A 13,743-nucleotide genomic window follows, 5' to 3' on the forward strand; every position below is an offset into this window, starting at 1 on the left:
ATGTCATTGGATAGTTTAACCCTTTGGTGCTGTGCAGCCATTTGATTTATGAAAAGTTAGACATTTTATGTGGGAAAATGAAATATTCATCGGCAATTATTTATAGTTGAAGTCAAAACTGATACTATTTTTTATCTAATTTCTAAAAACATGAAAAAACCATTAGCTCATGTTCGCATCGCTGTAGAAAGAACCGCCCCTAATGAAACTCTGAAAGCTACTAACTGGCATCTGGCAGAAGTACTTGCAACTTTGCTGTTTGCGCTAGTGATACATTTTTTTAAAATCTCGCTCCTGAATTTACCTGTAGTATCGAAAGTGAAATGCAAAGAGTCTGTGAGGCAATTATATATTTGACACTCTTACTTCACACTCCGCAACATGCGACACATTGGTAAACTTTCTATTAAAATTGTGATTTAACTTCGATTTTTAGATTAAGAGCTTTTTCTGTTCCCATGTTCCCAATAAGTATTAATTATTTAATAAAAAAATATCTTAACCTATACGTAAACATATAACAGAGGTATACCGAAGATTTTGACCCATAATTTATTATATTTATAGAGTTATAAAATGAAATGTGTACTAGCTTAAATTTACACATTACAACATCCATTTTTTTCTTCAGATTATTTTTGTTAAGTAAGAGCTGAAACCTATATTGATGTGGATGATTTTAATGATCACCTAAACCAGCCAAAAAAAAGTTGACAATACTTTTTAAATTTTGCTTCTTAGCCCTTGGTGAAATAAAATCTCACCCTTTTTTACATCACAAAAATGTTTCACAGCGTATGATTGCATAAACTAGCCATTGACAAGTCATAAGCCCTGTAAATTTTTAGACTTTATTACCCTCTCCTCAAAAATGTTCCCCATCTCTGTAAATAGGGGCGAAACGGGAAATGGGCAGGAGATTCGCTACGTACGACAGAGATGCGTGTACTTCGCGCACAACAGTCAGTTCTCTTTGCTGCGCTATATAAAACGGTTGTTGTCAGTGTTGGAGTGCGCTTAGTTTGAAATTCATAGAATGTTGGAGAAAAGGCTCTAAAGTTCTAATATTTGCTCTGTTATACCAAGGTAAATATCTATACACCATTCTTTATTAAAAAAATTACATAACATGTCAATTTCAACTTCCTTTTGACTGACTAAAAGTCTAGTGATAACTCAAGATCAACACTTATATTGGCCATAACTCCCGTGTTTTAAAGAACGCAACTGTCGGGGCGCAATGAGTGGGGCACAATGGGGTGGTACCCCGTTCCGCCCCTAAAAATATTTGTAAGTATCCTTTTTTCAACTAATATAAATGCGAAATCGATTTTCCTTGTTTGTTGGTTTCGCTTTTATACCTCTGACGTCACTTTTTCAACTGCAGATGGTGCGAAAATATATTAAAAAAACCAGCTGGCACTCCTGGTTCTCGGATGCTATGTATCAAGCTGTTGATGCAGTCATAAGTTAAGAAATAGGATACCTGGCGGCGTCTTATCGGTACGTAGTGCCATCATCAACACTTGAGAGCTATGTTCGGAAAAGACGGGAAAATCCAGAAGCTCTTGTTAATTAAATATATTGTATTGTATAATTAGGACGAGCATCATTTTGTGTCCAGCGTTAATTTCCCACTGTGCCCCGGGGGATGGGGCAGAATGGGAAATTTCCACTTTTTTTAGACACTATTTTTTTTATAGTAATTATATATTTAGGTAAGTTAAACACTTGTTTTTTTATAGATAAATAAACGTACAAATAGACAAATAATGATGGTATTCATTTTAAACTCTCACAAATTGCAATCGAAGCATAGCTACCCCATTTCGCCCTGGGTTAAACGTACTATTAAAACGTGACCATTATTGTCTATTATAAAAGATATATGGTTGTCAATAACAATAGACAATTAGTTTGACAGATGTCAACAGTCAATTTCTTGTTTAGAATAACTCGTACGTAGAATAAATTTCGTGTTATGATTTTATTGATGCTTTTATACTCATATTTACGAAAACATATTTAAAATAATCTAGAAAATGAGAATTCATGTAATTTGCCGGGTTTGTTTAAAGGAAGGCTCTATGAAGCCCATTTTTAAAACTAAAACCACAGTCGATGATAAAGAAGTGTCTTGCTCGGATATGTTGATGGCCTGCGCTTCTATTGAAGTAAGTTTAGTGTGATGTTTTTTTTTATTTTATTGAAAAGAGAAATACTAGAGTTCTTATTATTTACTCAAATATTTTAAATTTTCAGTCCATTTCCGGAAAGTTGTAAATAACTTGTGCTAGAAAAATGGAAATCGAGTTGTGGTAGAGTGGGATTTGAACCTGGGACCTTTGGTCCGTGAGTCCCCAATACTACCACGGGACCACAACCCGGTTGTGCATTTATCATTATTACAAAATGGGCAAAACAAATATTTTAATAAATATCTTCCTATTCGAACTTGTGTTCAAGTGTTTTCCAGAAGTAACCAATACTATCAAATACTATTCTTATGATATGAGAGCTATGAAACTATGAATTCGGCAATAAACCGTATTTTTGTAATATTTTGTTGTCATTTCATAGTGTACACAATTAGATGGTGCATTTATAACCCCTTTTCTAATTTATTGTTTGACCCGTAACTATTTTTTTTTTTCCTAAATTTCTATTATTTTTTTAAAAATCTAGACCCATAGAGTAATCCTCATTGAATGTTATACACTTATGCCAGCATTTGATCGAGTCCTCGAAGCATTCTTGTTTTTGTAACATAAAAAATATTTTCTGACCATACTTTTCTGCTTTTTTGAGTAGTTCGTTTTGCCTTTTACGTATCCGTAGAACTTTTGCAAGTCACATTGAAATTAACCGAATACTGCGATGTTGATTCTACGGTCCCTGGCAGCAGGTGATTTCTTTCATCTGTCCACTGGACTGACATCTATGAAAATACTCTTTACACAGTTGCATTATTAACAGGAATTGACATACTCATACTTTGAGATCGAGTCATGTTCAGTCTCTATGAAGTTCTTCAAATACATAAATGGCTGAAACCATTGCCACCCTATGTCGCCCTGGCCGCGGGCCCACAATCTCCAAATAATGTTGACAATCGCGTTATATCGGGATGGGTAACAACCTTGTACTCGATTGTCCTTAAGGGTCACCATTATCTACTTTGGGTTGTCAAAACACATTTTCCAAAACCATTGAAATGATAAGAAGTCACACAGATGTGATCATGTGAACTTAGTGGCCTTTAGATGGCATTTTTTTGTTTTTGGCCTAACTTCATGGATAATAATGGCATTGTGGGATCCATGAGTTGGGCTCTACTAATCTGGTTTTCACTCTGCAAAAAATCAAAGATGAGCAAAAGTGTTGATGCACTCAAAACAGCGTAACTTTTACAAATGTCTTAAAATGAAGCTTAGATTTCTTAGGAGTATCGATGATAGTCAACAGGAACCTTAATTTTTAAAAATATATTCAAATTGGTCAAATAAGAACGCCACTTGGTGACAATTCCTAAAACGCTATGATCAAGGTGGCGATGTGCTGCTTTGTGCTGATTTCAAAATTTGCTGTAATATTAATATTTTCTTCATTCTAGGCCTCTCCTGGAGACGGTTTTCCTGATAAAATCTGCTTCCGGTGCTTTAAGAAGCTGAATTCTGCTTTCACTTTCCGAAGACTCTGTGAAAAATCACTTACATGTCTTCTGTCTTACGTTGCTAGGAATATTGATATCACTAAAATTAAAGAAGAAAAAATTGAAGAATTTACGATAAATGATAGTGAAATAAATTTGGAAAGCGACATAGATCAAGAATCTGTTTTTAAGGGAGAGATTTTACGCACTGATGAATTTCATTCCAATAATAATTTGGATGATGTGAAATTCAATATAAATGATCTGGAAGACTATGGTTCCCCTCTACCTTTTGTCTCTAGTGAAGATATCATAAAACGTAGTCGTGGAAAGAGTTAGTATTTTTAATTTTTTTTTAGCATAGCAAAATATTTTATTTTTACTCAATGGTACAATACTCAGCCATATAAAAATCAAATAAATATAATACCATAAAGAATTTTAAAAATAAATAATGAAAGTACCCTTCCAAAATTTTACTATAAAAATGGATGTGTCAGGATCGGGAGTGTAATTTTTATCTATTCAAAATGTAAATTCTATTTACTGTTTATTTTATTTTTTAGAAAAATCTAGTCATGACACCAAAAGACTGAGTGAGATTATCGAGCCTTGCAACAATGATTTTACTACCAACCAAAGGAAAATAAAACGTGATGAAATCACTTGCTCATTCTGTCCAAAAATCTTCAAGAGACCTTATCTTCTTTTAGCTCATCAAGACTCGCACATGGGAATCAAGAGATACTTTTGCGAATTGTGCAAAAAAAGTAATGCTTTCTCTGTTTTTTTTGCTTATATTCACATTATGTGATGAAGATTATCTTCTCTAATAATGGTATTTTAGCTTACACTTATCAATCTACTTTCAGGTTATAGATCTGAAAAAGATCATAAAAACATGCACAAAAGAGGTTTTAAATATAAATGCGATGTTTGTAAAAAAGATTTCAACACTAATGCTAAATTGCGCATTCATATTGCCACACACAACAAAAACAGGGAAAAAACCATATGCGGCTTAAATGGTTGTACAAAATTATTTATGAGCGCTGTTGGCTTAGACAGACACAGGTATTCAACATCTTTATATAATACTTATACTTTTTATCTGGCCTGGACAGTTCACTGTATTAAAGCCACATCTAGCGATAAAAAAAGTCTGCACCCATGAAATCTTATAAAAATTGATTTGTAGCTTATACAACATTATTTTTAAAAATTTTAAGTATATGTTCTACCCAAAGAGTCCTTATTTTTTTTATTAAAACAGTACACTATTTGATCATTGAAAATAATTTTACAAATTCATTAAATTTTTCTTTACAAAAACAATGTTTTTTTTTTTACTAAAATCAAGTAATCGCATTTTTTTCATCACGTTTCGAAAATTATGCCAACAAGGTGGCGGACATCAGCAGCAGTACATTAACGAAAGCCATTTCTGAAGTTTTTGCGTGATTTTTGGCACATTTTGATGGTTATGGCTGCAATTTCAGTAAAGTGGTATTTCATGGAGTTGCCGTGGGTTATTTTAGCCCAATATTGAAAATTTTGTTTATTTATTTATTTTATTTTATTTATTTGAACACTTAATATACATATACAGTTTATATACATATAAGGGCGGGCATATTGCCTTAAAGCGATTTCTTCCTACCTACCCAAACCGCTCAGTTTGAGAAAATTACAAGTTGAAAAGTTGAGTGCATTTTATTGACAGCTCCGGAGAGATTTACAAAGGGTTATAAAACATTTGAACACACTGTACATGTACACATACGAAACATTTATTACATACTCGTCTCTATCGGACAACTTGCGCTTCCCTCTGCTCTCCGATTTCCTAGTATTATTTTGACGATATTTTTTTTCATTGCCCACAGCAGCTTCATTATACTCCACTTTCCGTACAGAAATGTATTCTTTCACTAATACTTTTTACTTCTACCAGCATTTGTTTGCGTGTGGGCATGTTTAAACAGAGGTTTGAAATTAAAGTAAATTAAATATTGAGTGCAAAGGGTATGTTTCCTGCAAGACAAAGGTCTTATGTACCATTATAAAAATATAAAGTTCTTGAAATTCAATGGTTATTTTTTTTTAATATATTAATTTTATCTTATTTAAGTGTGAACCTTTATTGTCGTTCATTGTAATTAAAATTAAGCTTTGTAATATGGCCCTGGTTTGTAATCATTTGTATTCACCTTTAAAAACCCTGAATGTTAAATCAAATGATTGTACATTCTTTGAGATTTTTATATTTTAAAATAAATATGCGTTTTATATTGTTACAATGTAATATTTTCAGATCGTTGCACGATGGTTTGAAGAATTTCATTTGTCATTTTTGCAGCAAGCGATTCATAGATAAGTATATGTTAGAAAGTCATGTGCGTCGCCACACTAATGAGAGACGCTATCCTTGCAATTATTGTGAAAAAAAGTTTTTTCAATCTTCAGCGAGGCTATCACACGAACGAAGGTACCTACATTATTTCCACCTTAAAATCATACCTTAAAAAATACCTTTTAAAATACCTTTTTCAATTTTTATGTTAACCTGGGTTCCATTTATTGATCACTATGCCTTTATGTACAATACAAATAATGACTATGATAAATAATCATTATTTATGTTATAAAACAGAAAACACTAAACATATAACATTAAATCAAATGAATCAACAAGAAGTTTTATTAACACATAGCATAACATCCCAATAATCGCTACCAGTATGTGAAATAACATAATAATAATTAGGTATTTATCACTTTGTTATATTTTGCATTGATTGCAGGCATACCAACACCAAAAATTACAATTGCTCACAATGCGAAAAGAATTTTGTCTGCAGTTCGGAGTTAAAACGGCATATGCTAAGTCATAATAAAGAACTGCCTGAAATATGCAGATTCTGCGGGAAGAAATTCTCCAGAGCTGATAACAGAAACAGACACGAAACTGTCATGCACAGAGTATCAAGATTTAATGAAGAAAATACTTAAATATAGTAAGCAGGTACTGGAATATTGTTACTTATTGACATTTACCAAGCAAATATTCATACCATGTTATTTATATTTTAACTGGTGATATATCTATGATCTGTTATTTCTTTTATAAGTTAAAAAAATATAATTTTATGTTATAAATTTATTGTTTAAATTACAAAAAATGTTAAGTGAAATTTTCACCTATTAAAAATGATTCATATTTTACATTAGAACTTTTATTAAAAACACATATCGTCGACGACAAGCCATCGCCGCCTAAGTCATCCAGTTGTGCCATTTGACGGTAAACATATTCACATATCGCTACTAAGAACAGAAAAAAAAATTGTTTTACTGAACACACACAAAAAAAATCATTTTAATTTCTCTCTTCTAAAGTGGTCAAATTTTAGTTAAGCGGTAATGGATTGCCGTCGACGAAATATATATGTTTACCACACTTTGGGTTCCTTAATAAATTTATAGGTCTTTAATGTTATTTTATTTCATTTTTGCACCACAACAGGCCAGGAGGCCCAATTACAGTAGTGAATTACATCACAGAACACTCAGGCTTGAGAAAAATCACATTTTAATTTTTGTGTTCTCACCGGGAATCGAACCCGGAACCTTCCATGCGTGAGTCAAGCGTCTTAACCACTACACCACAGAGGCCGCCATGTTATATATCATCATTTCCTTTCTGCACCTAATGGTACATAGGGCACTGCATTGGTACACCAATCGCAGCGTACCTTGATCATTTTTGTTACATGAAGGTAAAATGATCAGACTTAAGAAAAACTATAGAAACCTCTTTTGAAATGTCGGTTTTTATTTTAAAAATTTGGGTATCGCATCCTAATTCACAATGCCAATCCAGCGACTATGAAATATTCTAGTGTAAAAACACCTTTTTAAATAAATATTTCATGTCAACCATGTCAGGAATCGATCCTGAAACCTCTTGTACGGTAGGCAAACACGCTGACCATTACACCACAAGGCGGATGTAACCTTAATATATTTTTTAAATATTTTTATTCCATTAACAGCAGTTTTATACTGGGTGTTGACATAAATTGTGTTTGTTGTTTTCCAAATGAATTGAACAAGAGGACATGACAAAAAAATATTACAACAAATTAGTCAATAATGTATTTTCGATAATTCGTCGTAAGTCGATAATTCACAGCATCTTCACCGTGCACTGCGCAAATATCGCGAGCAGCTTTATCCCCTAGATCGAATGTGAACAGGAGGTGTCGAAAATGCTTACTTTCATCTATTTGACATTCCATTTTGAAGTCTTGTAATTATAGAATTAAGAATAGTCCAGAAGGAGTGGAGAATCATATTTGAATACATCGGACTGTGTCCAAAAACCCCCCGATTTCGCCGCGCGCATGCATGAAGTCGCCGCGTAATGTTGCCAGATCGCGAAAAATATAATCATAACACAAATGTAAGATAATTATATTTTTAAAAAAAAGCAATTTGTTAATTTTTCTAAAATTTTATTGTACACGGGAAAACATTGATTGACACAACAAATTTTATTTTGCATAAAACTGATATTTTTATGTCGCGTTAAATAATATTTGATGTTTTAAAGATAATGTCGGTCAAATGTCCGCCAGGGCGTTGCTAAATCCGAGAGATCCAATTTTCATTACTTCTCTCGTGAGATGAGCAAAGTAGCGTAACAAATTTGACTACCCTGGCAACACTAACAAAATGTTCATTTTGTTTTCTTTGACAATCTGACAGATGGAAAAATTATTCAATTTTTAAGTAATGCATTTGCTACTCACACATGCATTTGCTACTTACACATGAAATGTGATCCCATCCTGTTTCTTTAAGATCCCAGCAGTATTTCTACACTTTTAAACGACACAAGTAGTTGAATTTAAATCGGGAGTTGCGTACTGAGCGACGTCTACAAAAAAACTAATGGGTCAAAATGTAAAACTACTCCTTTGAGAGTAGTTTATTCGCTTTCTGTTTGATGTGCGTATGCAGTTTCTGAACTATTCTTAATTCTATGCTTGTAATCAAATAAAATAATATATGTAACGCAAAGCCACAATATTTGTAGAGCAGTAATTTGTTTTACTTATGATACTCATTTTTAAATTGGGAAAAAAACTGACAACTCATATTAACACCAAATACAAATAAATAAAACAATCAATGGGCATATAGTGGTGTTTAATATAAATGTCATTTTAACATTTTATTGTTATTAACTCTGTCTAGTTGAAAAGGCTGTTAGTCAAAAAATATTGAAGTTTTTTTTAGAAAACTGAACAGTTCAATCAAACTTCAATAGAAAACTGGCAACATATACAGAAAATTCAGCGGAAATGTATCCCAAAAATTACCGAAATGTAAATTTTGCAATGATTAAGGCGATTATTTATTTATTTAAAACTTCAAGTACAAAGAATAAGTACTTTGGCAGACTTATTGCTAAAAGTAATATTTTCAGCCAACCAAAAAACAGACTGGTCAAAATTTTGTACCAAAAAACCATTATTGTAGGTATTTTAACAATGCTTTGAGTTTATCCAAATTTTTATGGGCTGGATTTAACCCCCTAGGGAATTATTAAGATAACCATATTATAACAGAGGCGAAGAACATCTTAGAGAAGGTAATATCGAAGTCTAGGCATTTACAGTAAATGGGTAATACTGCTTGACTGTAGCTCAACCAATGAAAAGGGTCTTCCAATATAGCTTGTAATCTTTTCTTGAGGACTTGTTTGTATTATGTGAGATGTTACTGTTGGTGACAGTAGCTGGGTGGAAGAAGATGGAGTGGGCTCGATGGACGAGTTCGGTGCAAGAGTATTAGAAACAAAAAGCTCTTCTCCAGAGTTATTTATGGTCCGCGTGACGTTCATTAACGGATATGGAGTATCATTGTTGGTGACCATAGGTCACTTTTTCTATCGAAACGCCTAAATGTTTCGACTTAATGTGGTAAGCAAGATTTCCAGTAGTGCCTCCCCCATAACTTAAATTTTTACTGCAATATCCACATTTCGCCTTAACTGGGCTAATAACAGTGAAATGTTTCCAAATTTCACTTTGTTCGTCTTTTAAATCAGCCATTTAAACAAATATTTTCAAAAATAGGAAGTAAAAAATATGTATGTACAGTGAAAAAAACAGAACGCACTAGATGCACTTAAACCACCAAAACGATACTAATTTAATTTTGAATATATGAAGTCAAAATAATTAATACATCACCACATACCCTAAATATAGTTTTTTACTTTGTAAATAAGTTTCTAAGCCAAATTTATAGGCGTAAATAACACGAATTTCTGCTTTACGTTTATTTGTATGAAATAAAAAACTGCACCGAGATCAATCAACAACCGAACCGTGTACCGCACAATGCACCAAATTATGAAATCGACAAAACAAAACTACGAATTTAGAATCACCAGATCAACTTGAGATGCATTGATCAACTGATGAACTGATCTGACATCATCTGAAGACTGACGAATGATAGGTAAGGATAAGTATCGACAGATACTTACCCTTATCACTCGTCAGTTTCTTAAATATTAGAATTCTTTTGAAGAACATCTCAGAAACCAATTTAAAATCTCGAAATAATAAGTGCGTAGGTACTTCAAAAAACATTTGTTAAAAATTTGTTTATATTAACAACAGCACATAAGCGAATTTTACTGTGTGCTGCGTGTAGGACACAAATCTGAGAAGATTCTCTATTTTAACGTAATTGATATAAGATTTAACAAACTTGGTAAAGTATTTCTTTGCGCGATTCCATTTGGAGAATAAATCAACTGTCACTAAAGTACATAATATCTTAGTGTTATGTTTTCTAAGCATAAAAAAGAATTTTGTTACACTCGAGCTGAATCCCTTTCTATGAAAAATGATTTATTAAATGAAAAGATGTCATTAAACTTTTAATAGTTCATAAAGTAGGTAATAAATTTGACTTAATTTTTTAACGGCTATATAGTGTGTAAGTAATATGCAGATGTACTCTCGCTTATCACTTGAAATATTATTTTATGACAACATCATCATCACTCCCTTTCCGCAAAAAAATGGTGCATAGGGCACTGAATTGGTACACCAATCACAGTGTTTCTTGATAATTTCTGTTACATAAAGGTAAGATGATCAGTCTTAGGCTTCAGGTGCCAGTCCTGGGACTATGAAATATTCTAGTGTAAAAACATCTTATTAAATCAATATTTCATGCCAACTATGTTGGGAATCGAACCCGAGACCTCTTGCATGGTAGGCAAAAGCGCAGACCACTGCACTACGGGGCCAGCTAGGTATATTGTTTTATGACAGCTGCGTTATAATGTACTAGAACATAATATAAAAATAATGTAAACGAATGCCTCGTCACGGATTATGCCTAGTGTAAGTATTGCGCTAACATTATCTGTTAAAATGTGCATTTCCCACTCTGTTGTATTTCGCCATGTATTCTTTTCCCACCTTTTAAATAATAAATGCTTAATCCCAATTTCAGTCCAAAAACTCCCAAAAATGAACTGTTTAGCAAACTAGTTGTAAATATTTGTTTCTGTCCCCTGTTAAAATACTTATTTGATCTTATCTCCAAAATATGTTAAGAATAGTATAAAAACTGAAAATGTTGTAAACAATTCACCAGTCTTGAAGATGCCTACTTAGGCGAAAGCGCTCGTTGGTCAAAATAATAAAAAGTAAAACTAAACCAAGAAATTTCATTGATAAGTTTATTTATAATTTTATCATAATCATTAACTATGGAGTTTTATCAAGAAATATCAACAAAAAACATCAATATTACCAATCAAATACTTTATTGGACAACTGCTAACTGACTGTGACCCAGAAAAAGACGAATATGATATCAGCTACCTTAGGGAAAGTGGCAAGTTTGACGGATTTTGCTTTCCTCTTGAACCTGATATAGCAGTTGTGTCCAAAAATGACATACTACTTAAATTATTGCCACAGATAAGGCCAACATTTTGTACTTTCCACAACGCATCTTAAAAATATATTTGTGTGTTAGAATTGGTCACAAAAAACTTGTAATTGGGTGTGTCTACATTCCTCCGACATCGTCAATTGATATTTACAAATCCCATTCTGACATGGTGGAAAAAGTATCGGTAGTTTCTAACTCTATTTTCATCTGCGGAGACTATAACTTGCCTAAAGTAACTTGGATCAACGACAATGAAGGCGTTAATGTGGCAAACCCCATATCTGTAAATGCTTCTCTAATTGCTAACATTTTCTCATATTTAAACATGTTCCAATTGAATTCTATACTTAACTGCTCAAACTATTGCCTTGATCTAATCTTTAGCAATAATTCTAATTCTACTGTCATTGAATCCATTGATCCATTATTACCAGTCGATAAACATCACCCTCCACTTTCTGGAGATATTTGCCATTCATTTTCTAATAACTTACTCAAACCTAATGACTCATTATATCTTAAATTTAAAGATGGTGATTATGCTGGCCTCAGTCAATATCTTTCAGAAATTGATTGGAACAGTATTCTAAGCAATTCTCATATAAATGATGCAGTCATCTTATTTAATGATAAAGTCGCAATTGGGATGGAACAATTTATCCCAAAAGGAAATTTTATTCAACCTAAGTTTCCAAAATGGTTTAGCTCTGATTTAAAGACTCTGATTTTGAAAAAGAAAAGGATCCACAAACTTTATAAACAAACTGGGAATCTCAAATTTTATCAACAATTTTCTCAACTAAGAGAACTTGCGAAGTCTGAATCATCCAATTGTTATAGATCATACATCAATGAAACTGAAACAATGTTGTCCATAAATCCCAAAAAGTTTTGGAGTTTTGTTTCTAATAAGCGTTTCAATAACGATCTGCCAATAAGTATGTTTCTTAAAGATAAACACGCATCTAATGGTACCGACATAGCTAATCTTTTTGCAACGCATTTTTCTTCAGTATATGTTAATAATTCTTCCAATGTTAATTCCTTATTTAGCTATACTAATACTGTAGACCTGAATAATTGTGAAGTGTCAGCTGAGGATGTCAGAATCGCTCTAAGTAAACTTGGTAATGGTAAATGTATTGGTCCAGATGGTATTCCTGAAATACTACTATCAAATTGTAAATCTAGTCTTGCCAAGCCTCTGTCTTTACTGTTTAATATGTCTTTAACAACGAGTGTATTTCCTGATATTTGGAAAATTTCTATAATAAGACCGATATTCAAATCTGGTGATAAATCTAACGTAACTAACTATAGACCCATTTCAATGATATCTCCTGTACCTAAACTATTCGAATCAATTATTACAAAAAAAATAACACCTATATTTAAAAATGTGCTGATTGAGGAGCAGCATGGATTTAGGACAGCCAAATCAACGACGACCAATTTGCTTTCTTTTACTGATACTATTTTTACAGCGTTCGAGAATAATCTTCAAGCTGATGTACTGTATACAGACTTCTCCAAGGCCTTTGACAAAGTTGATCACAACATTTTATGTGCTAAACTTCGTGCTGTAGGCATTAGAGATCCCTTTTTATCGTTTTTAAAATCCTACCTCTCACATAGAAAACAAAGTGTAAAAATCAATAACTTCATATCAAATAGCTTCCTAGTAACTTCTGGTGTACCACAGGGTGCCCACTTGGCCCCTCTTCTATTTAATCTGTTTGTTAATGATGCTGCTAATGTTTTTTCTTTTACAAAATTCTGGCTTTTTGCTGACGATAACAAGATACTTAAGCTAATTAAAAATATTGATGACTGTGTCAGACTCCAAGAAGACATAAATGCATTTCATACTTGGTGCAAAACTAATAACATGGAACTTAACATCGATAAATGCAAAATTATTTCATACCATAAATGTAAACATCCTTTTATTTTTGATTATAAACTTAATGGCCAAGTTCTTTCGATTGTCACCTCTATAAGAGATCTTGGAGTGATCCTAGATAATAAACTAACTTTTCTGGAACACTTTGATAATATAGTAAACAGATCCTTAAAAATTTTAGGCTTTATTAATAGAA

At 32.6% G+C, this 13,743-nt stretch overlaps 1 protein-coding gene across 2 annotated transcripts; it reads left to right on the forward strand.

Annotated features, from left to right (window-relative positions):
* Positions 1-1,914: 1,914 nt before the first annotated feature.
* Positions 1,915-6,877, forward strand: LOC148280600 (uncharacterized). 2 transcript variants are annotated; one of them, XM_088228099.1, is made up of 6 exons: positions 1,915-2,174; positions 3,614-3,986; positions 4,219-4,422; positions 4,525-4,726; positions 5,967-6,140; positions 6,457-6,877. In XM_088228099.1, the coding sequence occupies exons 1-6, from the start codon at positions 2,043-2,045 to the stop codon at positions 6,662-6,664; spliced, it is 1,293 nt and encodes a 430-aa protein (XP_088084225.1). In that variant the 5' UTR covers positions 1,915-2,042; the 3' UTR covers positions 6,665-6,877. The 2 variants fall into 2 exon arrangements, with proteins under 2 accessions (XP_088084225.1, XP_088084226.1); XM_088228100.1 differs by having other exon boundaries at positions 6,012-6,140.
* The last annotated feature ends 6,866 nt before the right edge of the window (positions 6,878-13,743 follow it).

The sequence above is a fragment of the Micrasema longulum genome, unplaced genomic scaffold (genome assembly GCF_059751315.1).
Source record: "Micrasema longulum isolate JH-2025_06_02 unplaced genomic scaffold, ASM5975131v1 h1tg000561l, whole genome shotgun sequence".
NCBI lineage: Eukaryota > Metazoa > Arthropoda > Insecta > Trichoptera > Brachycentridae > Micrasema > Micrasema longulum.